The sequence below is a fragment of the Phyllosticta capitalensis genome (genome assembly GCF_038381095.1).
Source record: "Phyllosticta capitalensis strain CBS 128856 chromosome Unknown BKA78scaffold_2, whole genome shotgun sequence".
In the NCBI taxonomy this organism is placed as follows: Eukaryota; Fungi; Ascomycota; class Dothideomycetes; order Botryosphaeriales; family Phyllostictaceae; genus Phyllosticta; species Phyllosticta capitalensis.
This window is the reverse complement of record NW_027117440.1, coordinates 1,409,479-1,434,768: the sequence shown is the minus strand read 5'-3', so window position 1 is coordinate 1,434,768 and position 25,290 is coordinate 1,409,479. Positions and strand designations below refer to the sequence as shown.

The window sequence follows — 25,290 nt, the reverse complement described above, 5'->3', positions numbered from 1 at the left end:
CGAAGTGTGATTTGAGGTCGCCAGGGTGAGCGAGTGGTGGACCGGGGCGCCGTCCGGACGATGTATTGGTTCGAGGGAGGGATGGTAGTAGGGTTAGGTCGGCGGCGTTGGGATAGTTGGCGCAGAGGTTGTTTCTGACTCGATGGAATGGCGCAGTCGGTTGGCTGGGGCTGGCGTTTGTTGCGACGGTAGGCGAGTAGTAGCCGCCGTTGTCGAGGACAAATTAAGAAAAGCGTCAGCTGTAGAGTAGACGTCGCGGGAGCGGTCGAGGATTTTGAGATGTGGTCTGGGGCAGCACGATGTCAGGGTCCGGCTCGAGGACAGGGATGAGCGGCGGCGGCGTGCCTGGCTACTGCGAGGGCGGGATGCGCAAGAGTTCGTCGAGAAGCACAGCTGAGACTTGCAGCACTGTTGTCGACCGTCAGCGATGAAGAAGCTGAGATGGTGATGACTACAGCCAGAAGATGTGCGCTTGGCGGGAGATTAATTTGAGCAGCTTGGCGGTGCCCTAGAGATGTTGAGTGTTCCCTGCGGCGGGCAACAAGGCCAGGTGAGGGCGAAGGACACTACCTGACGCCTTGGCCGCCGCGTTTCACGTCCAAAGCTGTCACCGGCCGTCAGCTCTCTCCTTGCGTCCGTCGAAGGTCGACGTGTCTTGTCAATGGGGGGCGGCATGGGCCGAAGAGGGGGCGAAATGACGACGTGGAGAAGGTTTTGGACTGGACTAATTAAATGGCCAACGGCGGCCGCTCAATTACTTAAACTTCCCAACCACTCAACGGTCGAGTCAGCAGCTGCGGCTTGTTGCCAAAGTCGAACCACACGATAGAGCAAGTGGACTGGAAGGTCGGATGGGGAGCTTTCAACGCTTCAATTACCGTGATGATACATAACAGCATAGAGCTCCCCCGAGCTATGATGGCGGGTAGATCTCAGGCGTCCTACATACGGGCAGTGAGTTTTCAACTGTCCACTCGTAGAAAACAGCTGCCATGCGCCAAGATCTTTATTCTTCAACGGTTGTCGATGGTGACGATGGACTTTTCGACGACTTTTCCATGCTGGGCCTCTCCGCGCGAAACTCGACGCGGGGCGATGGACATCAATCAACGCGAAACGCACGAACCGGCTGGCCTGACCGACGTCATCCGGGTCAAGAAGTCAACGACTGGACTTGGAGGCTCAAGTTTTTGGAGGCTGACGACGAGCGAGGGCATGTCCAACCAAAATACCATCTCGAAGTCTTCGATTCTATTGATAGCTGATGAGGCTCGCCGTCGAGTTCGTTTTGCCGTTGGAGCTAACTCTGGTCGGAATGGTGGCCATGATCGCCGACAGGCATCTTCGACCATGCGGCGCTTCGACAGCCAACCATTTGCACGCGTCCCCCGGCGCCTACATGGACCGTAAACACCATCAACTTTGCACCAATCGATGCTGCCGCTCATGCTGTACATGTCCTGCACAAAGAGAAAAGAATGGCTCCGGTTCATCTGGCCCGCATCCTCCAAGCAGCCTCAGCCTGCCAGCGTGTGGTGCGCAAAGCACTCCACTTTTCGCTGTCAAAACTGTCGTATTTCCGTCCCAGCCTCTTTTCCATAGTCGCTGCGTTGCTTCACTTGATTTCACACTCTTTTCATTGTGAATTTCGCTGTCTATTGTTCTTGATTCACAAAAGTCTCAGCCTTGATTCAACACCATGTTTCTCTCGCTTTTCCACTAATTCATGTCTCTCATTCGTCACCATCCATACTTGGACAAATAACGACCTCGACCAATCCTTCAACACCATTCTCCATTTCTCCGCTTCCTTTATCCTTTCCCCTCACAACCTCCCCCGCCATGGCAACTCTGCAGCCGGCGACGTACGACCCCAACGCTGGCATTGGCCAGCTCGCCAACGACTCCAAAGAACAACGCATGACAACCTGGGCAGATTTTAGGTCTCCAGCACATGTGCCAGCAGATGTCGACAAACTGCCGATCCAGACCCAGAAGATCACTCCTCCTCCCTCTTATATGACCGACTCCACCACCGCAAGCACACAACAACAAGAGCAGGACTGGACCTACGATGCATCGCGAGCCGCAGCAAGAAACGCCTTTGCGAAACAAAAAAGAATATCGTTTGGAAACGCGGCACGGCAAAAGGCAAAGAGAAAGTCAAGGCACCTTGCCCAGACCATGAGGCCGGCGAAACCTACCATCCGGGTCGACACAAGCATTTCGACGCATCGTGGCGCCAGGCCGAAACAAGTCTACCCTCGGGAAAAGACCGCAAATATTTTTGGTGGACCAAGACCCATACCTGTTCCTGAAGAACCGAGAGCACCGCCCAAGTCCAAGAAATGGGGGTTCTTTGGGTTCGGCGGCAGAAAGGACGAGCCTGAGAGGGCCCCAACGTATGAGCTGCAGGAGAGTCAGCAGTTCCAAAGCTCGGCTCCGAATGCCAACGGTTTCCAGGGCTTTAGAACAAAAACTCTGCGAAATCGCCCACAGCCCATACAGACACGCCAGCAAGAGCCTTTCGTTCCGCCGACTCCTCCCCCGCCCCCTGTCCCCATCGTCACACGACAGGCTCCAGACTCTCCCAAAGAGCTCGGGCCCATCAGAAAGACTCCTACCGACATCTCGCCTTCGGACCAACCAATCACCATCGGGTTCTCAGTGTCTCCAGAGCAAGCCCACGAACACGACTCGAGTCCAGTCTCTTCGCACGGGGAGTTTCTCGACCCTTCGCACATCACCCGCCAAAGATCCGACACGGCGGCCTCGGGAGATGCACCAACGATAATTGTGACTCCGGCATATGAGAGGACGGGATGGTTGAACCCAAACAATCGGCCCAGGCCGCCTTCCAGCGTTTATTCGCGAGCCACGAATGCGTACACGGTGTACCATTCGAACGGCGAGATTCCGGCCGTGCCAGCCATACCGTCGAGCTACGCAGGTCAGTTGCAAGCGCAGCCACTCACTGAGCGTAGTCTCCACGCCAACGATGCTGGTCCATCTCCTGAAAAGTATCCAGGCTTGGTTGATCTGTCTACTACGCCGCAGAGGAAGAGGGAGAAGATGGCCTCTGGGACGACTGTATTTGAAGAAGACTCGAATCCGGCAACACCCAAATCCGTCAAGGGACCTACCGGGCTGTACATCGACACCAACATACCTCCGACGCCTCACAGATCGCGAGGATGGTGGAACATTATTACGACGCCATTCGACTTTACGCCTCGGACGCCTAGATTTCGGTTCAGCACAAGGAGTGGAAGCTCGAGGGGAAATACCACGCCAGATGTGCCCATGATACCTGCTGCGGCTGCTTTGGGTGAAAGATCACCTCCACTGCCTGAACACGCATCAACCCCCACTTGTGCTCAATCACCTGTCCTCAATACAAGCAAGGAACATGTCCAGGCAGCCAAAGCACCAAACTCGGCTTCGACCGTCTTCAGCCCCGCCATGTACAGCCCTGCCAGTTGGGAACACTCATCGGCGAATGAGTCACCGCGAACGCATGACGACTTGGGTATTTCCACGGGCGTTGGCAGCCACCAAACGTCAGGAAAATCGCAACCAAGGCCTCTCAGCCAATCATTGCAATCTGAGACCTTTAGCCCAGACGATCGGGGGACCCCAGCCACCTGGGGACAGGGATATGGTCGGGAGAGGCAACCAGACCCCACGCAGTCGCAGGGAACCGGCAATGTTTACATCAACCACCACTATCACTACAACGGCGTTCCCTTTTATAGGGATGGCGGCCCTCCTCCGCGGCCTGCTCGCACGGAGACTCTGCGCAGCACCGATACCACGCCGGTTCTTGGTGTTGCCGCCTTGGGAGCTGTGCTCTCTGCTCGTGCTGTCCAAAAGTCCAACGATCCTGCAAGCACGCCTCGCAGCATGAATGCCACTGTCGAAGAAGAACCCTCCCCGAAAATGCTCCAGGCTGAGCAGCGAACCGAACAACCTCGACAAGCTCCCGTTGCCTCGAGTTCGACGGCTCCCCAGGCCACAGCGCTCTACTTCCCGCCCCCTCCAAATCATGCCAGCTCTCACGCTTCAGAGCACAGCTCTCGCAGCGTTTTTCATTTTACTAAAAACAAAGCCGAGAACCCTGTTCTGATCAAGCATGAATTCGAAAAGGCACCCAAGCCGCCTCGAGTGAAGGGTGCCGGAGGTTATTGGTCGCTGTGGCCTTGGAAGAAGCACAAGAATCCTCAGGATCCCAAAGATCCTAAAGACCCTGCCGTCAAGAAGAAGAAAAAGAAGAGGAGGTGCTGTTGCTGCTGCTGTCTGATTTTCTTGATCCTCTTGATCATCATGGCTGCGCTGCTCGGCACACTCCTTCCTCGAAGCCACCATTCGTCTTCTTCGACGAGCACTGGAGGTTTGTCTTCGTCTTCAACTTCGAGCGATCCATCTTCTTCCTCAACTGCTCCCGCTCCTGACATCCCATCAGTGTGGCTGAATTTGACGGGATTTCCGCCCATTCCCACGGGAGTGGCGACTGTCGCGAGGCCCGACAATTTTTACTCTGAAAATGGCTGCACTTCTCCAAACACAATGTGGAGTTGTTCGGTGCCAAAGGATGAGCAGGATGATATCGAGCCGAACGACCCTGATCAGCCTAACTTCAAGTTCCAGATTCAATTTGTGAACGGCACCGTCTCCAACGTTTCGTCGACCATTCCTTTGAAGACTGCGATTCAGAAGCGCCGGCTGCTTGATATGCTGAGGAGATCTTCGGAGCCAGAGGCGTCGCCTGCTGCGCCAAGCTTGGAGGACCAAAACTTTCTTGGAAACACGACTGATGACAACAGCCAACCCTTTTCCGGGGAGGAAACGCCATTCTTTATCACGTTCTATTCTGGCGACCACGTGTCGTATCGGTTGGCCAAGCGCGCCAGTTCATCTTCATCTTCTTCTTCGTCTTCCAACGGCAGCATCGCCGACATCATTCCCGATCCACCAACGGACTCTGACGGCACCGCTGCTGCTGCCAATCTCGTCTTCTATCCCAAGAACCAGCCTTTGCGCTTGTACAACCGCGGCAGGAAGGACGAGCACTACGGCTTTTACAGCTACTACGATCGCTCGATTTTCCTCAAGAATACCGTCGCCGTCAACTCCAGCGACACTGGCGAGCTTTCTGCGGACCAGGACGGCGGTGCCACCAAAGAGGCAGCCAAGTACCGCTGCACTTGGGCGCAGACTCGCTTCCTCGTGCAGATTTGGACCAACAGCCAAACCTCAAAGTCCTTGTTGGTAGGAAGCTCTACCGGAACGTCGACTGCATCTGCAGCGTCAGCCTCGGCATCCAGTGGGACCGAATTCAATCAGCCCGGCTCGTTTGCGTATCCAGTGACCATCAGTATTGATCGTCACGGCGGCAACGTGACGGAGAAGATGGTCTACTGCTGGAACTTGGACGACGACGGCAAGTACGTAAAGGACAGCGCCAAGTACCAGTTGGAGGACAGAGATTTTGGCGGCCAAGCTGTGAATCCTTCCAGTGGGCCTTATGGAAACGTGACGGTGTCGACAGAGGACGGAGGGCCTGGTGGTATCGACGGCGGGACCGGTGGTTGCGGATGCCAGTGGAGGAATTGGGACAATGCTTGATGAACGCCGGCGGATCATTCGTTTTTGGTTTTCAGCATTATACCTTGCTGGTTGATAATCTTGGGGATAATATCATTAGCCATGGCTCAGGAAAGCCGATTATTCCAATTGACGTGCAAACGAAGTGCTTGTGTGAGTTGTGTTGGTGGAGTACAGCTTGGCGGCAGCGAAAGGGAAAGAAAGAAGCGAGCTGTCCTCCGCTCCGCATCCATCTCCGTTAACTCCCCGCGATCGTCGAAGGCGACATCACTCCGACACGCACCACACCGATGCCTCCAGATCAAGAGCCACGATGATGAAGCAGATTTGGGCGCTGCCTGCTTTCATGCAGGTTGTCCTTGCAATTCAGGGCTCGTTCAGTGTCTTGGACGACCTGCTTGCATTTCCGCAGGTAAGCTGGCCTCATCGCCGCTCCGCCGCAACAGCGCGCACGCGCCGCATACAATCCAGCTAAAAGACAAGCAGTACCAGATCAAGTTCTCCGATGGTAGCATCTCCGATGAGCATGCAAAGTCTCTGTACCTCTCGTCGCAGACCGCCGACTCGCAAAAGGGTGCTGTTACCTCCAATGTCGACATTTCGCAGCAGCCTCAACACGACTCAGGCATTCCTGTCGGCGCAACAGACCCTTTTCACCGTGACCAAGACCACGATGATGAGCTGAGTGCAACTTACGAGCGCCTGGTCCTCCACTCGCGCCCTTATCTTTGCCGTATCCCGGTCCTCGACACGACAGGCAACCGCACGGCCAGCAACGCGACGCAATCGGCCGCGGATGAGGAGAAGGAATTGATACGGGCCACAGATCGGGGCTGGGAACTGCTCAAGGGCATGCAAGGCAATTGCATATATTTCCTAAGTGGATGGTGGAGCTACAGCTTTTGCTACAATGACGGCGTCAAGCAGTTCCACCAGCTGCCGCCGGGCCGAGGCATCCCAATCTATCCGCCGGTCGAGGACGAGAGTGTGACGAGCTACATTCTTGGAAGATTCCCCGAAGACGACAAGAAAAAGGGAAAGAAGGATATTGAGGCGGAAGAGGCTAACATGGACGATGAAGGGAATAGTAAGGGGCCTAAGAAGGACGAGGATACTGCGGTTGCGCGCATGGAGACCAAGGGCGAGTCGCGGTATCTCGTCCAGAAACTGACTGGTGGCACGACTTGCGATCTGACGGGCAAGGAGCGCAAAATCGAAGTGCAGGTAAGTTTTGTTCTTCCATAAATTGCATTGGCTAATCTCGTCAGTTCCACTGCCACCCCAATACACCCGACAAAATTGGCATGATCAAAGAGGTCGCTACGTGCTCCTACCTAATGGTAATCTACACGCCGCGGCTCTGCAACGACGTAGCCTTCTTGCCGCCGCAACAAAACCGTGCTCATGACATCTCCTGCGCTCCCATAATTTCCTCCGACTCCCCTTCAGGAGCCACGCTTCCTTCGACTGCGCATCACGGAGAAACCGCGATCGAAAAGGTGGCCAAGCCCGCTCCTGTCAAAGACACTTCCATCCAACTCCCGCCAGCCCTGGCGGCCGCCGCCTCAGGCCCACAAGCCACGTCTCGGCCGCTTCCGACAGTTGGTGGTACCGTAGTAGGTGCTAAACAATTGGTTGGGCAGCCGGGATCGCGGATAGAAAAATCAGTGGTCGTGGGCGGCGGTAAGGAGACACTACTTGGGACAGTTGCATCTTCTGACGGTCGCGGCAAGGAGAAAACCATGTCGCCCGAGCAACTGCGCAAGCTGGATATCAAGGACCCGCGTGACGTCGAAGACCTCAAGAAAAAGCTCAAGAAGATGGCTGGCGATAAGGCTTGGAGGCTGGAACTGGTCGACACGCCGCGCGGGCGCGAGTTCCGCGGAATCATCGACACAGACGATGATTTTGACACGGAAAATGTTCCGTCTGGCAAAAATAAGAATGAGAAGTCTGGCAAAGATTCCGGGTCCAAGAAAAAGGACGAAAAAGACGATGCTGCTCCTCCAGCTGACGATAGTGACGACGAGTGGGAGTGGGAATTCGAGTGGTTCGATTGGGATGAGGGGGAGAGGGAGCCAGATAGGGGAGGAGATGAAGATCGCGAAGGAAGTCAAGAAGAGTATAGGGAGGAGTTGTAAATTTTGTCTGGGTTGCACGCGTAGTGATGAAGCTTCTTCCTCTGGATGAGCACACTGCGTTGTAAATAAGAAGTAATTATTCATTTCCACTTGACCGATGTATGATTTTCGACGCAACTGATGGTCTCCTGCTGCGGCTCCCAGTACTTTCCCCTGATGAAGCCCGCCAAAGGTGGTGATGGACCTTGGCCCATGCCAGCAGCATACAGCTCTCCCTTTTGGGTAATACAACAACGAACAACCCCTTCCGCAATTCTCAGCCTGACGTCATGCCACCACACACGCTGATCATCAAGCAATCCACCCCCTCAGTGTTGCGTACTGGTTGCCCAGATGGGCCAGGAGCTCTCTTCCCTGCCGGCGGCAATTAAGGTTGAAACAGCAGTTGAACAGGACGTCCCATGTCTCTCGCACCTCCGAACCAGCACAGCCCACCTTGGTAACAGGTCAGTCAGATGCGAGCGAGATCTTTCTCTGCAAAACCTGATGACTACCGCTACATGGGTGCGATGGGCTAGTGTCGACTTGCCGGTGCGACTAGCAGGAAGCTGGTCGCTGTAGATTAACGACCGGTCGACTACCTACGCGTGTCCCTTCGCACACTTCACCAGCGGCTTTTGTTCACTAGCTTACCCTCTTTCACCATAGCGACGAGTCGAATGCTGCTGAAGACGAGCATTTTCTCTTGATTAGGCCATTCTCTGCAATCCACCACACAGATCGACCGACCGCCACAAGTTACACAACGACGCTGGGATAGAGATCACCATTCCTGGATCGCCGCCTTGAAAAAAGGGAAGAGACGAAGCTTTCTTTTTCTTCAATGTCCTGTTCAACACTCTGTCTTTGGAAACCATGGAAGCCATCAGCATTTCAGCAATTCTTGTCTCCATAATCGCGCTCGCGGTTGCGCGGTTCCTGTACAAGGGAATCCGCGTCCGACGGCAGCTCCACTCTTTGGTGCGTACATTGCCTACTTCTCGAAAAAATTGCCTATCTTCAGCAGAATCCCAATGGCGTGAAAATCATGCAAGAAAAGAAAAGAGAAAGAGCAGAGAAACAGAAAGGAAATAAGCCAGAAAAGTCACGCTAACAAACCACCACTCAGCCCGGCCCACCTCATTCGTACCTTCTTGGACACCTGCCCTTGGTTGCGCAGCTCGCAGCATCGCAGCCGTTCAATGTTCACCACCAGGTGCTCATGTTTCTGCTCGCGCAGCAGCATGGCTTCGATGACTTCTTCTACCTCGACACGTGGCCGCTTTCTAGCCCGCTGTTGGTTGTCGTTGATCCCGGTGTTGCACAACTTTTGACGAATTGTGAGTGCTCTGATTTTCATTTCTGGCGATGGTGTTAGGCTTTCATGTCTTTCCTTTTGGATATATCTCTCTTGGTGTTGGTTTCAGTTGTTTTGCATCTTTTCTGTCTGTGTCCTCCTGAATCTACTAACACGCGTAACAATCCCAAAGTACCCAAATCGCCCCTTATAAAACACATGCTCGACAGTCTTGTCGGCCAAAACAGCCTCGTCGCCATGAACGGCCCACTTTGGAAAACCTGGCGGACAATGTTGAACCCCGGCTTCTCACTGACCAACCTCATGACATTGGTCCCCGAAATCGTGGACCGCTCCATCGACTTTTGCGACATCCTGCGCGACCACGCCAAGAAGGGCGACCTGTTCCGCATGGAGGAGATTGCAACTCGTCTGACGATTGACATTATTGGCAAGATTGTGCTGTGCGTTGACCTCTCTATTATGAAATGAGAGCAATCGTTGCTGATCCGACTGGTAGTGATGTCAACTTAGACTCTCAGCATGGCGACAACGAGCTGCTCACTGCATTCCGCAGTCAAGTACGACTATGCGGTGATGACAACAGCCGCGGCTTGTTCGATAGGTTTAACCCGTGGACGCGGCAGAAGATTCAAGAGAACACTGCCATCATGAACGAGTTTATTGGAAAAATTGTCGATGCTCGACTGGCATCGAAATCCTCCACTGAAAAGCAAGCAATAGATAAGACCGCCCAACTGAAATACATCATCGACATCATCTTGGACGCCGGCCTTGAGAGCAAGAACGAGGACAAAGCAACCAAGCAGCAGCTCCCTTCACATTTCCGCGACACCGCCTTGACGCAAATCAAGACTTTCATGTTTGCTGGACATGACACGACCAGCTCGACCATCTGCTATGCTTACCATCTGCTGCATCACAACCCGCGCTGCTTGGAGGTGCTGCGCGCCGAGCATGACGCAGTCCTGGGCGACGTGGAGGGAACGGCGGACAGAATCCGCGAGAACCCGCAACTGTTAAGCAAACTGGAGTACACGACGGCGGTTGTAAAGGAGACACTGCGGCTATACAATCCTGCTGGCACGCTGCGTGCGGGGACCAGGGAGTAAGTGTCGACACCCACCCACGCAATAACATCATGGTGCCTGCCATCAGAAAGACCGGCTGACCAGCGTCTCACAGCGCCTTCGTCCACTCGCGCTCAACCGGGCAATCATACCCCACTGAAGGCTTCAACGTCTACTTCAACAACTTTGCCAGCCACCGGCGTCCCGGGCTCTGGGGCGCCTCCTCGCACACCTTCAAACCCGAGCGCTTCCTCGCCTCGGCCTCCCCTTCATCCCCCTCCCCACCGGCCCCCACCAACAAAAACGCCTGGCGCCCCTTCGAAAAGGGGCCGCGGCGGTGCATCGGGCAGGACCTGGCGGTGCTCGAAACCAAAATCATCCTCGCGCTGACGGTGCGCCGCTTCGACGTGGCGACGACGTTCCGCGGGACGGACCGTCTCGAGGGCGCCGGCACGCAGTGGGCGCGCGAGCGGCCGTGGGACAAGCGCGCCGTGCTCGGCGATGAGGCATATCAGGTCAGGATTGGCATTGCGAAGCCGAGGCAGGGTATGCCGGCTGTTGTGAGGATGGTGGAGAGGGGCGAGGAGAAGGGAGTGAATGGACGAGGGTAGGGAGGAGTCTGATGTTGGAGGGGGGAGTGCGGCGAGAGGCTTGTTTTTAGAGAATGGAAATGGAAAAGAGCACTTCTGGCGTTTGGGGATGAATGTACCTTGCATGTACTCTTGCGACTCAAATGTGGACAAGATTTGGGCTGGGAATAAAGTTGATTGCGATAGAACAGCACACACACTGTGCAAAGAAAATCGATGATGCTACATACTCCCCTTGATGCTGTCCATCCAACTGGCCCACTGAATCCCACCGATCGAAACCCCTTCAAAACAAATCGTCGTCTGAATCACCGCCCGGAAGCAGCATGTCGCTCAGTCTGCTCTTCTTCGGCTTCGGCCGCGGCGCCGAGCTCTTTTCCGCAGGCGAACTCTTGACGCTGCTCTTCTTGCCCGAAAGGCTCTGGCGCGATTCCCTGGCAGAATTACGCTTGGAGGCAGAAGCTGGCTTGACGGGGGTTTTGAATGAGGACATCGACTTGGCTGAGGATTTCGCCGATGACTTGGCAGACGACTTGTCCGCGGCTTTATTCACAGGCGGTTGTCGTGGAGTCCGCGGAGAGGCGCTCGCGACCTGCTTCTCCAGCAAGGAGACAGCGAGTGGTCGGCGTACGTGCGAGCGACGACGGCGCGCAGAAGGAGGGCTTGCTGCTGGACTGCCGTGCAGCTGAGTCTTTGGCATGGTGACGGCATTTTCGGACAGAACAGGGCAGGGTGAAGACGCCTTCTGTAGTTCGTCTTCGCTCTCCGACTTGGTGGGTGATCGGTACGGTTGGAACTGGGCGGGATCCGGGTCGACTTCTGTCGATTCGATGATGACGGAATCCGGATCTTCGAGCATGCTTTCGATGGCGGCTTCGTCGAGGTTGAGGTCGTTGCCCTCGGATTCAGGAGATTCGTCAGGACTAGTGGCGACAGGAGTCTCTGCGCCTGCTGGCTCGGGCGACGGAGTTGCCTCTTGCTCTACAGCAGCTCCCTGTTCGCTTGTATCGTGACACTCCGGCTCGGATTCGTCCTGCTGTTCTTCTGCTGTATCGTCACGCCCTTCAACCTGATCGGCAGTCTTGGTGGGATTGTCTTCAGCAGTTTCCGAGGCGGCTTCCGGAGCCATGGCTTCTTCAAACAGACTCCGCAACTCGTCATCGCCATCCTTGGGCATGTTGTTGACTTCCTCTCCTATGCTCGTTGCAGACTCTTGACTCACCACTGTTCCAGTGGTGAGGTCGTTCTCAACCTGTTCAGCTACATCCGACTCTTCTCCGTGTCCTGGTGTCCCTTCCGGTGGCTCGGGGGGCGAGTGCTGTCCTGATTCGTCTGCAGTGAGCGCATCAGGCCCAGGGTCAATTCTAGCGCGTTTTCTTGATGACGTGAGGTCGGTCGCCGAAGACGGGTCCGACGTCTTTTCCAATGTCCTTTTGACAGAAAAGCCTCTAAATTTGTGGGTTGGGCTGGGAGTCTGCAGGATTTCTTTTGCGACTGGTGGCTCGACTGGATTATCGGACTTGTACGCCTCGGCTGGTTCGATTTGTTGCTCCGCTTTTGGCAAGAAGTCGATGAAACCTCGAGACCTCATCGACCTTGCCGGAATGACCACCAAGGGACTGCGAGGATTCGGCCGGTAATGTTCTCCGCCGTCAGGGGCGATGGAACTGGAACTCGTGGAGGGTTTCGAAGCCACAGGCCGGCAGGAGGACAGGTCCGCGCAATGAGCCGCTGCGCTGCTTTTGGTCGGCCACGTTTGACAACACCTGACACAAGTCCAAGGTCCCCTCGGGACCAAAGGCTTTCTTAGGTGCCCTAGAAACAGCGCCTTGCAACCTGAGGGCTTGGAGAAATGAGCCAAGACCTTCCCCTCCGTTTGCCAACAACGGCCACAGAGCTGGCAGAGATACGGCACAGGAGAGCTGCTCGTGATGCCAATCTTACTTTTGCACCACTCGCGAACTTCTTTGGCGCGAGATTCTGACTCTGGCGGTTCTCCAGTTACGGTGCGTTGCGCTGTCTCGCCAGTGGTTTCCAAATGAGAAACTGATAATTGTTGGATAGGAGAGGCTGACCGGGGAGCGGCGGGGTGCTCTTCATTCGACGGAAGAAATGGGATTGCCTGGAAAGTCTTCCTCCTCGAACGGCGAACTTTCCATTGAGCGGGGTCGTTGTCAGACGGAGCATCAATCGTCGTCTGGGCAATGGATTCGCTTTCACCCGTGTTGGCTCCACCCGACGCGCTGATGTCCTGTGTCTCGGGAGAGAGACCTGTTTGATTCACCTTCGAAGAATCTTCAGCGCTGCCCAGAGGCTGTTTCTTATGGCGGCTCGTGGCAGACTTTGAAACCTCTTCAGTGGCTTCTAAGTGTTTGTCAGACCCCTCCGAGACTCTGTTTTCCTTGCCGATCCGATGCTTCAGGGCATGCCATTGTGTAACAGCCTGTGCTGTGGTACGTCCTGGCAAACGGGTGGCAATTTCTCTGAAGCAAAGGTTTTGCTCGCGGAGCTTTATGAGCAAGTCGTTTTCTTCCACCGTCCACGTCCGTTTCATTTTGTTTGCGCGGATAGCAGAGCCCAGTGACTGTGCCTCTGGAGATCTCAAAGTCTCTGCTTCATCAAAACCACGAGCGGGACTGAGACGTGGGCTTGATTGTCTTGCAGGAAGATCGGGCAACGGAGGGGCATCCCAGATGGAGTCTTTGGACTTTTCTTGTCGTCGAGGGAGTTCGGGCAAAGGAGGCGCATACCATTTGGGATCTTTGGGGACATCTAGTTTAGGACTTGGCTGTATTGATGGCTGAGCTACAAGCTGTCGAAGCTCTAGGAGCTGCCGGGACATTTGCTGTATTTGTCTCTCCATCTCGGCCACTTGGTCCATATTCCCGGGAGTCTCGTGGTCCGCTTGTACATTGAGTGTCTCGTGCTGGGTATTTGATTGTAGCTCGGCTGGGGTCGGCAGCGATTCTGGAAGTGTGGGACTTGGCGCTTGCTGAGCCATCTATCACAGCGTCTAGGGTCAGCCAAAAGACGGGACCGTTGGTCACAGACTTCATACGTCTTTAGAGTCTGCAGGACACAGGACTGCCAGCTCGTCTTCCTCCTCATCACCCGTACTTTTCACTTCTCCGAGACCAAAAAGATTGTTTTGGGAGTCTGCGTTGTGCCCCAAGAAGTTGAACAGACCACCAAAGTCTCCCGATCCATCATTGTCTGGCATTCCCTCCAAGTGGCCATTATTGACAATGATCTCTCCGGTTTCCAAATCTATCTCGTCGTCGTGGCCCGTAAAGTCGCGTTCGTACTGTTCGAAAATGCGCTCGAACCTCGATTTCATGCGCCGCCTGTTGCGCTCTTGTCGTCGCTCGATATCTATATCGGGAGGAACATCGACGTCCCAGCGGGAGAAGGACGGAAACATTGCGGCATGGGTGACGAGGGCGCAAACGAGACGGCCGAGAGAGTGCGGTTGAAAATAAATGCGGCTGCGGGTTGGCGTTTGTAAAGTGAGCGGGGCGCGTCGAGTCGCGAGGCCGTGGGCGCGTTCCTGCGTCGGGGATGGCCAGTCTCTCCGTCTGGCTCGTGCGCAAGCTCCCTCGTCACCTGCGAGGATGGCTGCCCTTCTCCTTCCCTGGTGAGGTGGTTGCCCGCAGCCACATGCACCTAACGCTCATTCTTCTCACCACCCCACACTCACCTCCCGCACCATGACTTCGCTTCCGCAAAGAACCTTCTCCCGATAACCATTCTTCGCTCGAGTCCATCGCCCGCCATGTACTGCCAAAAATGCCGGACTCCGGTCAAGCTCGACCCATCCCTCGAAGACTTGAACCCAGCAGCATTCAAGTTGATAACTGGTCTGTTGCCCCAACGCCAACGCATGTATCAGTTGTCGTTCTGATCTTCTACAGATTCTACCAGTCCCTCGGTCAAGCAAAGATCTCAATATCTCCATCAGTCCCGCCCAACATATTCACAAGACCGCCGCGATGCCTACGATCGAGTCGCAACTAAGGCCACAGCGCCAATGTTCAAGCGCACTGTTCCCTCGAGTCGCAGTGGTCGCGAATCCAAGCACCATCCCTCCATGTCCTTCGTCATGCTCACCGAGTCCCAAGTAGTCCCCTCAGGACGACACAAAGTTCCAAATGACGGTCATGGAGGGGCACACGACAGTCTCGATCAGAGCATGTCGCATAAGATGGAGACGGTCCAACGGCTCTTCGAAGTCTTGTCGGCGCGATCTGACATCGATCATCCAATCTGCATCGAATGCACGGAACTGCTGGTCGAGCAGCTGCAGAAACGCCTGACCACCGCAACAAAGGAGCGAGACGCCTACGTCGAATATCTACGACAAGCGAATGCAGATATACCTACCGACGAGGAACAAGAACAAGCCAAGAAAAGTCTAGAAGACATCAAAAAGCAAGAAAAGGCTGCATTCAAGGAACTGGAAAGGCTGGAAAAGGAAAAGGCGGCCATGGATGAAGAAATCGCCCAGCTCGATGAGGAGGCACAAGAGCTGGACAAGGAAGAAGAAGCATTTTGGCGGGAGCGCAACGCTTTCGCCGTCACACTGGCAAACTTCCAGAGTGAACGCGATCGAATCAACAATCGGTTTGACCACGACATCAAGCAAGTTCGACGCCTCCAGCGAACAAACGTTTACAATGACACCTTCACTATTGGACACGACGGCAACTTCGCAACCATCAACGGACTTCGCCTCGGCAGAACATCAGCCGTTATGGTTGGTTGGGATGAGATCAACGCCGCATGGGGTCAGACTTGTTTGCTGCTTGCAACGGTTGCAGAGAAAATTCAGTACACATTCAAAGGCTACAAGCTATGCCCCATGGGTTCGACCTCTACCATCGAAAAGTACGACTACCCGCAATCAGCCTCGACAGACGATCCGGCGCATCAACCGAAGCCCAAAATCACCACGCTCGAGCTATATTGCAGCGGAGACATGCCGCTTGGACTCGGATTTCTGCACCGACGATTTGACAGCGCCATGGTCGCGTTCCTGGAGTGTCTTAGGCAGATCGACGAATCTACCAACTTCAAATTGCCATACACAATCCGAAAGGACAAGATTCGCGACCAGAGTATAAAGCTGAGTTTCAACCAAGAGGAAACGTGGACGCGAGCGTGCAAGGACACTTTGATTTGCTGCAAGTACTTGCTTGCGGCTACCAGCGACATGGACCACCAACAACGGACCACGCGAAGGCAGGGATGAAGGCAAGGAGCGTTCAGCTTGTTGGAACAACGTTACGCAGTCTATGTTAGCTGTGTTGAGCCGCTGAGAAACCTCGTCCTAGCGACTTCGACGAGTCAAAGGTTGGGGGTCAGCGACGACTCGAGGCAGATGTCAGGAAACCACATCTCGTGAGACGCGTATAACAATTTCGGGATCGACAGTGTCGGAGCGAGCAGCCAAGAAGCGTCTGTGGGGATGGCGATAGAGCGCAGGGGCCAACGGGAAATGTGGTGTTTTACGGCTTGCATTACGCGCTCGGGAGCGCCGAGGGCCGAAACGCGGCGTAACACGGTGTGATGTGAGGAAGTCTTCGCCGCATCAAAGCGCGGACATCAAGCAACAACTTTAATCGGGAGATCTGGTCGGTGGAGGAGATTTTGAGGTGGTTTATCAATCCGCTTACTGGGAGCGCCATGAAACTTTGGCACTGACAGAAGCGCCACGGCCGGGCAAATCAAGGGGCCTGGGCGATTCCGCCGCTCTGCCAAGCCCATGCGGGAGGTCCGCTTCATCTCATTTTCCTCAATCGCTTGAAGGTTTTTTGACTCTGGACCAATTGCCGGAGGACAGGGACCTTGTAGGCGTTCCCCATCCTCTGGGCACGCTCCTATTTCGGTACCACTATCCCCGCAGCCCTACGATGCCGTCCAATAAGTACCACGGCTCCCTCAAACACACTTTTAACTCTCTATCTGCCCTTTCTTCGTGTTTCGCGGCCCCTGTGAGGTGCTGCCGGTGGGTGAAGCCCGCAAGATAGTTGGCTATCGATTCCTCCGCTCCTTCCGCTTTCCGCCTTGTCACCCACATTCGACCTGTTCTACGCTACTATGGACCTATAAGAAACGACCTCACTGTACCGATTATTTCGATGTTGCCTTGCACTCATTCTCGCCGCTCAAGCGGTCTCATTTCATTCGTTCTCGTGGCTGTCATTTTTTTCGTACTCTGGAAACAACCGGGCCCAGACACGGTCAAAAGCATTTCCAACTTCTCTCCATCCTCTCTCGCTCCATCCAAGCTTCTCGAGTCGATCGGTGCTGGCAAGAAGCAGCCGGGCGGCACAGAAAATGCCACCCTAGGAGTATGTCTGCGCAATCTCAATCTCACTCTGCATGTGCTGATGGAACACTTGACAGTTCGAAGCCATCTTTGCAGTCTCGCCATGGGCTAGCTGGCGATCTGACGGGCTGGTGTTTGCGGCCAATCGCACCAATCTGACCATTGCGATTCCGCCCCAGGTCCCTCCAAGTCAGCCCGAAGTGAACGCATTCATGGCAAATAGCCTTTCTGGGACCCTCAATGAGGGTAGCGCGCGTGCCTGGCTCGGTCATCTCCAGGTCCTCCATGCGGCACGCAATGGCAATTACTCGTCGGTCCTCATTCTTGAGGACGATGCGGACTGGGATGTGGAAATTCACGACCAGGCCAAGATGGTAGCGTCCGCTGTGCGCAACCTCTCAACGCCGGCCAATGCCACGGCCGCCCCCGGCTGGCCGTGGGGTAATCATTGGGACATCCTCTGGCTTGGTCACTGCGGCGAGCGCCTGCCTTTCCCCGAAGAGATAGATGAGCCTGAACCCCCAACGGCCACACCAGGTGCCGGAGCTACGGACGAGGAAGAGGACGACCTGTACAGTGGCCGAATTCACAGTGCTTGGGAAATCCCCAAACGCCGCAAACTCGTGGGCGCGAAACGCAAACACGATCCGTTCACGGATGACTACGTTCTACTCAACGACTCGACGCTTCCCGCATTTGTAACATCATATGACCAACGCCTTAGCAACACTCCAAACACGCGATGGGTGCAGTACGCTGCAGGGCCCATTTGTACCTTCGCCTACGCCGTCAACGCACGCTCCATTGCACGCATCCTCGACGAATTCAAAATGGGCGCAGAGCAGGCCTGGGACATGTGGATGCACACACGCTGCCGTGCACACGAATTGCGCTGCTTCAGCGTCAACCCGGAGCTCTTCCACCACCACGTCCCTGCTGCTAGCCAGGATTTGCAACATAGTCTTGTCAACGTCAACCTGCAAGGCGAGGGAACGCACAATTACACGGCGAATATCCGGTACAGTGCGAGGTGCAATTGGGACAAGAGCGATGACGAATTGATAAGCTGCATGGAAGCTTAAGAATCTTTGGTGGCTGGGAACTTGCCAAGAGTGTTGGGCTTCGAGGAAGTGGAAAGAGTTGGGAAGCGGAGCAAAAGCAATGAGTGGAGTTGCAGTTTGTTGAGCTGTTGCATCATCTGTTTCTGTTTTCCTTTTTTTCTTGTCTCGAGCTGTTTGATTTTGCTTTTCCTCCCACCAAACACGCGGCTGACGCTGATGGCGATGGCTGGCGGCTTTTTGTATACCCCTTTCTTCCGTTTATACCTCTCCGCCAACTGTTCTCCAAAGCGCCTTGGGGATTTTCACTCTGTCTGTTTTTGGGATCGTGGTAACTGGAGGGATTGTGACGTGGTATTAGGCCAAGAATACTCATGTCTTCCAACACCATTTCAGCTCTTGTCTCACACGCAGTGAACCGCCACGCTTGGCCCACCCTTTCGTGGGATTGATACAGAACTGACTCTCGACGCCCAATCCCAATTGACGTGGTTGGGAAATGGGAGGGGCGGGAGGGGCGCGAGTCGCAGGCCTCCACAAAGAGCAAAAGAGGTTGGAGGTTGGAGGTTGAGCCGCAAACTGCGGTTGACGCATGACGTTGAGCGACAGGAGACGGGGGCGACAGGGGGACGACCCATGGGTCCAGCACCACCACTCGACGCGTGTCCCCTTGAAATTGAATCCCTTTCTTTCCCCGGCTCGCCTCGACTTGGTGTCATGTCTGCCATCTTGCCCCCGACAGACTTCCTCCGCGACCCCTGCCTGACTTGTGCTCGCTTTCGCTTTCGCTTCCAACTTTGGCTTTGACTTTTGGGTGCTAAGCTATGCCGAGCCAAGCTGTGTTGGTGTCTATTTCGACGTCGGTTGGAACAGGAGATGGAACTGGGAAAAGAAGAGAGGCGGCGATGAAAGTCGGAAGGTAGGGAGGGGAGCGTGGGAGCATCAACAAGGCCCGAGGCTTTCAGGTAGCCGCCGATCTTGTCCGCCGGAGTCCACAAGTGAACAGACGGAGAGAGACGACGTCTTTGCACTGCATAAGTTTGACTGTGGGTGCCAACTCAGGTATAGACAGAAGGATGGAATATCTACATACAGTCGTCCCATCATGACCAAGAGCTAGCTGTGCAAGAAGCCAGCGCAAATGACAAGCCCGTGAAAACCCTGGATAGATACAACATCAACAACCGAAGGTCGCCCATCCGCAGCGCCTCGAATATCAACAAGATGACAATTTTTTCAACCCCCCCTCACCCTTTCCGTGATCCTGCCCTATGCCGCCCTCTTCCTCATGCCAACCTCCAGTCCCAACGGCTTCCTCAAAAAGCCCTCACGTGTCTCCATCTCGCCCTGGCGAAGCTCAAACTCGTAACGTCGGAAGACGGTGCTCACGATGAGGGCGAGCTCCATCTCAGCAACGTTGCGGCCGACGCAGGCGCGCGGGCCATAGCTAAAGGGGATGAAAGCAGCCTTCTGGTCCTCGGTCACCGTCTCCCAGCGCTCGGGGCGGAACTCGTCGGCATCAGGGCCCCACACCTTGGTCGAGTGGTGGATGGTGTACGAGGGGACAGACACGACGGTGCCGGGCGGGAAGTACTTGCCGCCAAAGGTGAGGCCCGGCGCGGCGACGATGCGCGGCAGGCCCAGCGATGACGTGCTGTGGATGCGCATCGTCTCCTTGATGACGGCGTCCAGGTACGGCAGATCCTTGACCATGGAGAACTGCGGCAGCGTCTCGATGTCCGGAATCGCCTTGTCGAGTTCAGATTGGAGCTTCTTGATCACCTCTGGATGCCGCAGGCAGTGGTAGAGCAGGGCGCACGACGTGTTGCTAGTCGTGTCGGAGCCGGCGATGAGCTGCGTTTGCGCTTCCGCTGTCAGCTCTGCGCGGCCCATCTTCTGTCCTGTTTCGTCTTTGCCTTCCATGAGGCGCGCGAGCAGGTCGACACGGTCAATCTTGTCGGCATTGTCGAGGCGCTGCTTGACGCGAGCAATGGCGATTCCAGCCAGGTTCTCAATTGCTTCCATGCCCTGGGAGAAAAAGGGGTCGGGGAAGTGCTTTGCGTATTTCTTCAACCAAGGGATGCAACCAAGAGCGCTGGACCATGGTCAGAGTAATTTTCTCAATGTCGAGGGATGTCACTTACGCAGACACCTCACCCCTCCTGTTCAACACCTGGATAGCTGGAGCAACCTTGGGCGGAGCATCCGGGCTTTCTCGAACTTCAGCGTAATCCCTTCCCTCCTTGAGCATGCCAAATGGAGCTCCAAAAGCCAGGTCTCCGATGATGTCAAAAGCAAGGTAGTTGAACCAGTGCAGGGCGTCCATGTGTGCGTAGTCACCGCCAGCCGATTTTGACATGCGGTCCCATTGGGCAATCAGATCTTCAATATTGTTGTGCATGTATTGTTCAAATTGGCCAACGCTTTTGGCGCTGAAGGTGTGGGAGACGGTCTTGCGTTTTCTCGTGTGCTCGGCGCGGTCTCTGGTGCTGAACAAGCCGCGCTGGATGGAGACGAATGCTTCGTAGTATTCGCTGGATGTTGATTAGCAATGCTTCTTTGGTTGAACCTGAGCGCCAACTTACCTCTTCAGATAGCCATTGCCATGTCCATAGACTAGCGGAATAGCGTCAGGATCTGCTATCGAGACATGATGGGGCTGTATCCGCACAAACGTCCCCAGTCTCTTGTGCAAGTCATGAACAGCGAGGTAGCGACGTCCCTGGCGACACTGCCATAGCAACCAAAGGTTGGAAAACTGGGCAGGGAACGGAGCGGGGATGTCGCGAATGCCCTTGTTGCGGATGTATGGGAGGAGGTAGTAGAGGACGGCCAGCGCCAGAAGCGACCAGGGACTAAAGAGGAGGTCGACAATCATTGCGAATACAGCTGAATCGAACCGTTCCCCAGCGAGGAGGTTTTGGTAAGAATTGAAAGTCGGACCGCAGAATGTTTTGGCGAGGGGCCAAGTTCCAGAGCTGCGGAGCTGAAGGATCAGAGGGAAGAAACAGTCGAAAAGCCGCGCCGCAGCGTGGTCGTGCGCTTTTGAGGGTCGTTGTGGTCGTTGACGTCGTCGCGCCAGAGAAAGCTCTTCCTCAAACATCCACCGCCGTCATGGTTCGCACATGGCAGACCTTATAGCTAGGCATGGCGGCTGGCGACGGCGTGTCGACGAGCTCACGCGCATGGTGCGGAGCCAATCAGCGGTGGGCATGGCGAGCCGGGTTTACAAACCGAAGAGCTGTGGTAGAGTAGCCGAGAGCCGCCAGGAGGTTTCGAGGGTCGGCAGTCAAGCTACCCCTCCCCAATTCTCGTCATTGGAAATCTGGGGGTGGCGGTTGGTTGCACACTGGTTGGCCCGTGAAGCGAGAGATGCACCCAGGGAGCGGGGTCTCTGGCCAACGCGGGGGAGGAGCTGGAAAAGACGTAGCCATAGCTCGACTCGGCTCCCAGTACCCAAGGCGGCAACATATTTTGCCCAAACTTCCCTAACACCACCACGCACCAGTCGTCGCCTTGGGAATGCAGTCGTATCGCGTGGGTACCGGACTTGGGCCTGCGCGCACTACAGCTGTCTGTGTCACACCGACAACGACTACCGCGTCCCTCGGTTACCTCTATCTCGCTGTCCATATCGGCACATACGCCGGACAACCACTGAGCAAAGGACGACGAACCCAAGTAAATTCATCCACCAGCAACCAGTCCATCGTACTCGCAAAGCCGTCGTTAGCCTGCGCCCTAGTTTAGTCGGCCAAGTCTTTGGCACGGTCTAGCTTCATCCGTGTCAGACCCGTCGGTGGTCTGAAGGACCAAAGAAAGCCAAAAGGCGCGGGCACGCGGGACCATCCACCGTATTTTGGAATCCTGCTGGAGTTGCTGTTGCAGTGTTTGTTTGGAGATCCCAGCCGCCGCGTGTAAAACGGGACGACGTTGTGGGCGGCACGGGAGGGACGGGCAAGACCTTCGATCGACATTTGGGAGCGAATCAGAAACTGTCATTCTCCAAGCCTCCCGCAAGTCACTTCAAGCCAGAACAGGGACAATTCATCACTGTTCTCGACAAGTGCTTGGATGCAGTTGGTCATTACCTATTCCTATAGATGTAGTTATGCGTAAACATTGCCATGCAATCATGTACCCATACACCAGATATGCCAAAGTCCAACAAATTCTACCCAAGTCATCCTCATCAGTACCGTTCGTTCCCCATAACTCATCAAGAAGTCGTCGAATTCTTCCTCTCTTCACTCGCTCTCTTGATCTGCTCCGTCCACTCTCCAGCTGTCGCGGCCACTTCGACCGAGCTGACTCGTCCATTCATCCGCGCTTCCTCAGTGTCCGCACCACCCTCAGCCTCTCGTCTCTCCTGGCGACTCATCCAAAAGTCAACTTCTTCGCATCCAGAAGGGACTCTACATGCTTCTCTCAATTCGTTCGGCGCTGTCCGCCAGATCACCTCCTTTACCTCGCGTCCGACCTTGTCAATCATGTCCATGGCCCAAATCACGTCAAGATGCTCATAGCCCTCGATGATTTTGCTGTGCACCACGTCGACGTATGGCTCACGACCGCGCTCAAAACGTCGCAGAAGCCGACGTCCGTCGACAAGGTCGTCGCTGCCAGCAACCCAAAAGGCCATCGGAGGAGCGGACGGTCCGTACCATGCATAGCGGCTGCGTTCAGTTGGCGAAGTGCGTGTTGGCGATGGAGATGGGCTATGTCCAGGGGCTGGACTGAACGTCGAATAGTTGCGCGACGGGTGTGCGCGTCGTGAGGAAGGACGAACGTTGCCTGTATCCTTCCCGTTGGATTTGGTCGATGATGAAGACGACGGTTGGTTTTCGTGTCGCTTGAATGCCGAGTCGTGCTTGTAGTAGTCTCTGAGAGCAGCATTCTGTTCCTCCTGCATGTCCTCCTTCTCCTCGGCCTCCTTTTCCTCGCGCGTCGCCAAGATGCACTTTTGCCTGGCGAAGCATTCTCGACCAAGCCACCACCGCATGCTCTCAGCAGACACGTAGACAGGTGACCATTGGAACATACGGCTGCGTAGGTCCTTCTCCCAGCGATCATCACTCCAATCGAACATGAAGCTGAAGATGCGGTATCCAAGGGCGCCGTAGATTTTGCCTGGCAAGATGGCGTGCATGAACATCATCAATGGAATAAAGGAGTGAATTCCAAAGATGATACGGAACATGGCCGGGCTAATAATTTGCATGAATTTGAAGTAGATCTTGCCAACCAAAGGGCCAGCATACGCGGCAGGGGCAAGTCCACAAAACACGGAAATCCTTTCCCCAAGCTCGGGGCGCTGGTCTTTTGCTAGCGCCACGAGGGTCTCAGTGGTACCTTGCGAGTGGGCGATGAGACCGAGCTTGGGGAATCCGGTTTCGTGGAGGACGCGACTGACGAGGGCAGGCAAGTCCATTACTCCCATCTGACAAAAAAAGGTTGTTAGCTCATCTGGACAGCAGGACAAGGACCATCGGGACCTCTGATTGGTGTCAAACAACGTACCTGGCGAATGTTCCAGGCCCACATTCGCGGATCGCCATAGCTGAGAAGACTATGCTCAGGCGAGAAACCGCAGCGATTGTTCCCGAGCCAGACATCATAGCCCGCTTTTGCTAGATAAAAGGCAAGGCTTTCCTCGTCATTGCAGGTATAAGCACCAGCCGACTGCAAAAGACCGTGGATCATGAGGACTGGATATCTTCTTTTACCAAAGGGGAACTGGCCGGCCGAATTGTCGTCTTCGGAGCGGAAGATTTCTGGAGAGTTGGGTGCGCGAGTCGGAGAGTCTGCCGGGCGATATTCGCGAGGGTTGTACAGATGCCACAGGTCTAGGATAAAACCGTCCTCGGTCTGTACCTTGAAGGTCTCACAGTCTAGCCCTACGCGACGCGCATAATAACCAACGTCGCACGGAAAGGTATCAGGACCACCCTCAGTAGGCACATATTCGCTGTTTTGGCCGGGCATATCCTCCCTATCAGGATTGATCTTGTCTTGCGCACCTTCCTTGTGCATGCTCTTTTTCCATGACCTCTCGGCCTCTTTACGAGCCTGTTTTCTCTTCTTCTCCTCGTGGTAGAACGGTCTGTACATGTTCGGATCCCGAAAAGTCATCGTCCTCCAGACCCATTTGACACCTATCGGTAGACTCGTGAATATGGCGCCCAGAAAGATGACATAGAGGAAACAAAATGACAAGATGGCCGACGATATACGGAGCGCCATGCACTGTACGTTCCTCATCAAGGTCGGCGGTCCGTACATGGGCAGCGGAGGAAAGAGAGGGTGCGTTTTGGACACGGGTATGGCCTGCCTCAGAGGGGCATCTGGCTCTGAAGACTGCTTGGAATGCATGCTTTCAGCAGTTGAACTTTTGCCATGAGAATGTCCATTTTGCGCGCAGTCGTGGATGCGATTGCCCTCTGGCGTGCCGTGCTCTTCGAGATGGTTCTTGAGATTGTTTAGCTTGACGGCCTCGTCGACTGGCACTGCAGGCAAGCGTCCGCCATTTGCCGTCTCTATGACTGGGTCGCGCCCCGTCACAAATCTCGCCTCGACCGCATGCGTGGAACCCGTCTGATCGTCTTCCTGCTTGTGAGTGTAGAGGCCAAGGCGCTCGGATTGGTGGGCGAATTCGACGGCGGGCTCGTGGATTGGCCGTGTTTTGTGCTTTGGTTTCTGGGTGACGAGGGTGGCCGAAGGCATCTCTATCGATTCGGGTCGAATGAGGGGCAGTTGGAATGGCTGGCGGAGGTCATATGAATCTCAGCAACAACAGGCGGCTCGGTTGGCATCAGGGGCCCGGGGGTGGCGTAGAAAAATACGGCTTTCGTGAACGAAGGATCAAGTTGGCAGCGCATAGGCTTTTGCTGGTTGGAAAGTAGCCTTGTGCCAGGATGACGAGGGTTTCAGTAGGATGTGAGGTCGTGACAGACCAGGAAACGAACAAAACGGCGGAGGATGACGTATCCGCGCCCATGTTGGGGGCGCACATAGGGCGTCCCGCGTCGCCATCCATGTGAAGCCGCTCGCCTGGATGACCCTACTGAACCTTGGTCGTCGAGATGGTTGCCATGTTGCGCGCACGACGCGGGAAGACAAGGTCAAATCCGACTGAAGGCTCCGTCTGTGCATTGAACATTGCATTATTCGATGCGACCAGGCAGGCACCAACTGAGCCATTC

General features: G+C 55.2%; 9 protein-coding genes across 9 annotated transcripts; 5 read left to right on the top strand and 4 right to left on the bottom strand.

The window, feature by feature from the left end:
* Positions 1 to 1,556: 1,556 nt before the first annotated feature.
* Positions 1,557 to 5,733, top strand: BKA78DRAFT_305677 (uncharacterized protein). The gene is made up of 3 exons (XM_066887718.1): positions 1,557 to 1,943; positions 2,121 to 4,390; positions 4,463 to 5,733. The coding sequence occupies exons 1-3, from the start codon at positions 1,843 to 1,845 to the stop codon at positions 5,623 to 5,625; spliced, it is 3,534 nt and encodes a 1,177-aa protein (XP_066747712.1). The 5' UTR covers positions 1,557 to 1,842; the 3' UTR covers positions 5,626 to 5,733.
* Positions 5,734 to 5,848: 115 nt separating this feature from the next.
* On the top strand, positions 5,849 to 7,845 carry BKA78DRAFT_305676 (glucosidase II beta subunit-like protein-domain-containing protein). Its single transcript, XM_066887717.1, has 3 exons — positions 5,849 to 6,016; positions 6,091 to 6,828; positions 6,873 to 7,845. Exons 1-3 carry the CDS (start codon positions 5,918 to 5,920, stop codon positions 7,743 to 7,745), a joined length of 1,710 nt encoding a protein of 569 aa, XP_066747711.1. The 5' UTR covers positions 5,849 to 5,917; the 3' UTR covers positions 7,746 to 7,845.
* A 755-nt stretch (positions 7,846 to 8,600) lies between these two features.
* On the top strand, positions 8,601 to 10,925 carry BKA78DRAFT_377074 (cytochrome P450; the record flags this gene model as incomplete). The annotated part of the gene is made up of 5 exons (XM_066892855.1): positions 8,601 to 8,705; positions 8,854 to 9,064; positions 9,215 to 9,485; positions 9,542 to 10,150; positions 10,228 to 10,925. 5 exons carry the CDS (start codon positions 8,601 to 8,603, stop codon positions 10,721 to 10,723), a joined length of 1,692 nt encoding a protein of 563 aa, XP_066747710.1. The 3' UTR covers positions 10,724 to 10,925.
* On the bottom strand, positions 10,904 to 13,321 carry BKA78DRAFT_305673 (uncharacterized protein). The gene has a single exon (XM_066887716.1). The coding sequence runs from the start codon at positions 13,254 to 13,256 to the stop codon at positions 10,989 to 10,991; it is 2,268 nt and encodes a 755-aa protein (XP_066747709.1). The 5' UTR covers positions 13,257 to 13,321; the 3' UTR covers positions 10,904 to 10,988.
* Positions 13,322 to 13,630: 309 nt separating this feature from the next.
* BKA78DRAFT_76094 (centromere protein Scm3-domain-containing protein) lies at positions 13,631 to 14,186 on the bottom strand. The gene has a single exon (XM_066893710.1). The coding sequence runs from the start codon at positions 14,121 to 14,123 to the stop codon at positions 13,755 to 13,757; it is 369 nt and encodes a 122-aa protein (XP_066747708.1). The 5' UTR covers positions 14,124 to 14,186; the 3' UTR covers positions 13,631 to 13,754.
* A 288-nt stretch (positions 14,187 to 14,474) lies between these two features.
* BKA78DRAFT_247179 (putative autophagy protein Apg6) lies at positions 14,475 to 15,950 on the top strand (the record flags this gene model as incomplete). The annotated part of the gene is made up of 2 exons (XM_066884285.1): positions 14,475 to 14,559; positions 14,614 to 15,950. The coding sequence occupies 2 exons, from the start codon at positions 14,475 to 14,477 to the stop codon at positions 15,948 to 15,950; spliced, it is 1,422 nt and encodes a 473-aa protein (XP_066747707.1).
* Positions 15,951 to 16,661: 711 nt separating this feature from the next.
* On the top strand, positions 16,662 to 18,302 carry BKA78DRAFT_76079 (uncharacterized protein). Its single transcript, XM_066893709.1, has 2 exons — positions 16,662 to 17,052; positions 17,108 to 18,302. Exons 1-2 carry the CDS (start codon positions 16,840 to 16,842, stop codon positions 18,110 to 18,112), a joined length of 1,218 nt encoding a protein of 405 aa, XP_066747706.1. The 5' UTR covers positions 16,662 to 16,839; the 3' UTR covers positions 18,113 to 18,302.
* A 1,055-nt stretch (positions 18,303 to 19,357) lies between these two features.
* BKA78DRAFT_329881 (cytochrome P450) lies at positions 19,358 to 20,966 on the bottom strand (the record flags this gene model as incomplete). Its single annotated transcript, XM_066889711.1, has 3 exons — positions 19,358 to 20,183; positions 20,233 to 20,622; positions 20,674 to 20,966. The coding sequence occupies 3 exons, from the start codon at positions 20,964 to 20,966 to the stop codon at positions 19,358 to 19,360; spliced, it is 1,509 nt and encodes a 502-aa protein (XP_066747705.1).
* Positions 20,967 to 22,066: 1,100 nt separating this feature from the next.
* BKA78DRAFT_335199 (Alpha/Beta hydrolase protein) lies at positions 22,067 to 25,085 on the bottom strand (the record flags this gene model as incomplete). Its single annotated transcript, XM_066890214.1, has 3 exons — positions 22,067 to 23,528; positions 23,609 to 24,784; positions 25,059 to 25,085. The coding sequence occupies 3 exons, from the start codon at positions 25,083 to 25,085 to the stop codon at positions 22,308 to 22,310; spliced, it is 2,424 nt and encodes an 807-aa protein (XP_066747704.1). The 3' UTR covers positions 22,067 to 22,307.
* Positions 25,086 to 25,290: the final 205 nt, after the last annotated feature.

Excerpts from the sequence above, each read along its gene's own strand:
- BKA78DRAFT_305673 (XM_066887716.1), bottom strand. The coding sequence starts at position 13,256 with ATGAAACGGACGTGGACGGTGGAAGAAAACGACTTGCTCATAAAGCTC.
- BKA78DRAFT_305676 (XM_066887717.1), top strand. The coding sequence starts at position 5,918 with ATGATGAAGCAGATTTGGGCGCTGCCTGCTTTCATGCAGGTTGTCCTT. Across the intron at positions 6,017-6,090 it reads ACCTGCTTGCATTTCCGCAG|TACCAGATCAAGTTCTCCGA; the intron begins GTAAGCTGGCCT and ends AAAGACAAGCAG. Across the intron at positions 6,829-6,872 it reads AGCGCAAAATCGAAGTGCAG|TTCCACTGCCACCCCAATAC; the intron begins GTAAGTTTTGTT and ends TAATCTCGTCAG.
- BKA78DRAFT_76094 (XM_066893710.1), bottom strand. The coding sequence starts at position 14,123 with ATGTTTCCGTCCTTCTCCCGCTGGGACGTCGATGTTCCTCCCGATATA.
- BKA78DRAFT_76079 (XM_066893709.1), top strand. The coding sequence starts at position 16,840 with ATGTTGCCTTGCACTCATTCTCGCCGCTCAAGCGGTCTCATTTCATTC. Across the intron at positions 17,053-17,107 it reads CAGAAAATGCCACCCTAGGA|TTCGAAGCCATCTTTGCAGT; the intron begins GTATGTCTGCGC and ends AACACTTGACAG.
- BKA78DRAFT_305677 (XM_066887718.1), top strand. The coding sequence starts at position 1,843 with ATGGCAACTCTGCAGCCGGCGACGTACGACCCCAACGCTGGCATTGGC. Across the intron at positions 1,944-2,120 it reads ACAACCTGGGCAGATTTTAG|AATATCGTTTGGAAACGCGG; the intron begins GTCTCCAGCACA and ends GAAACAAAAAAG. Across the intron at positions 4,391-4,462 it reads TTCTTCGACGAGCACTGGAG|TGTGGCTGAATTTGACGGGA; the intron begins GTTTGTCTTCGT and ends ACATCCCATCAG.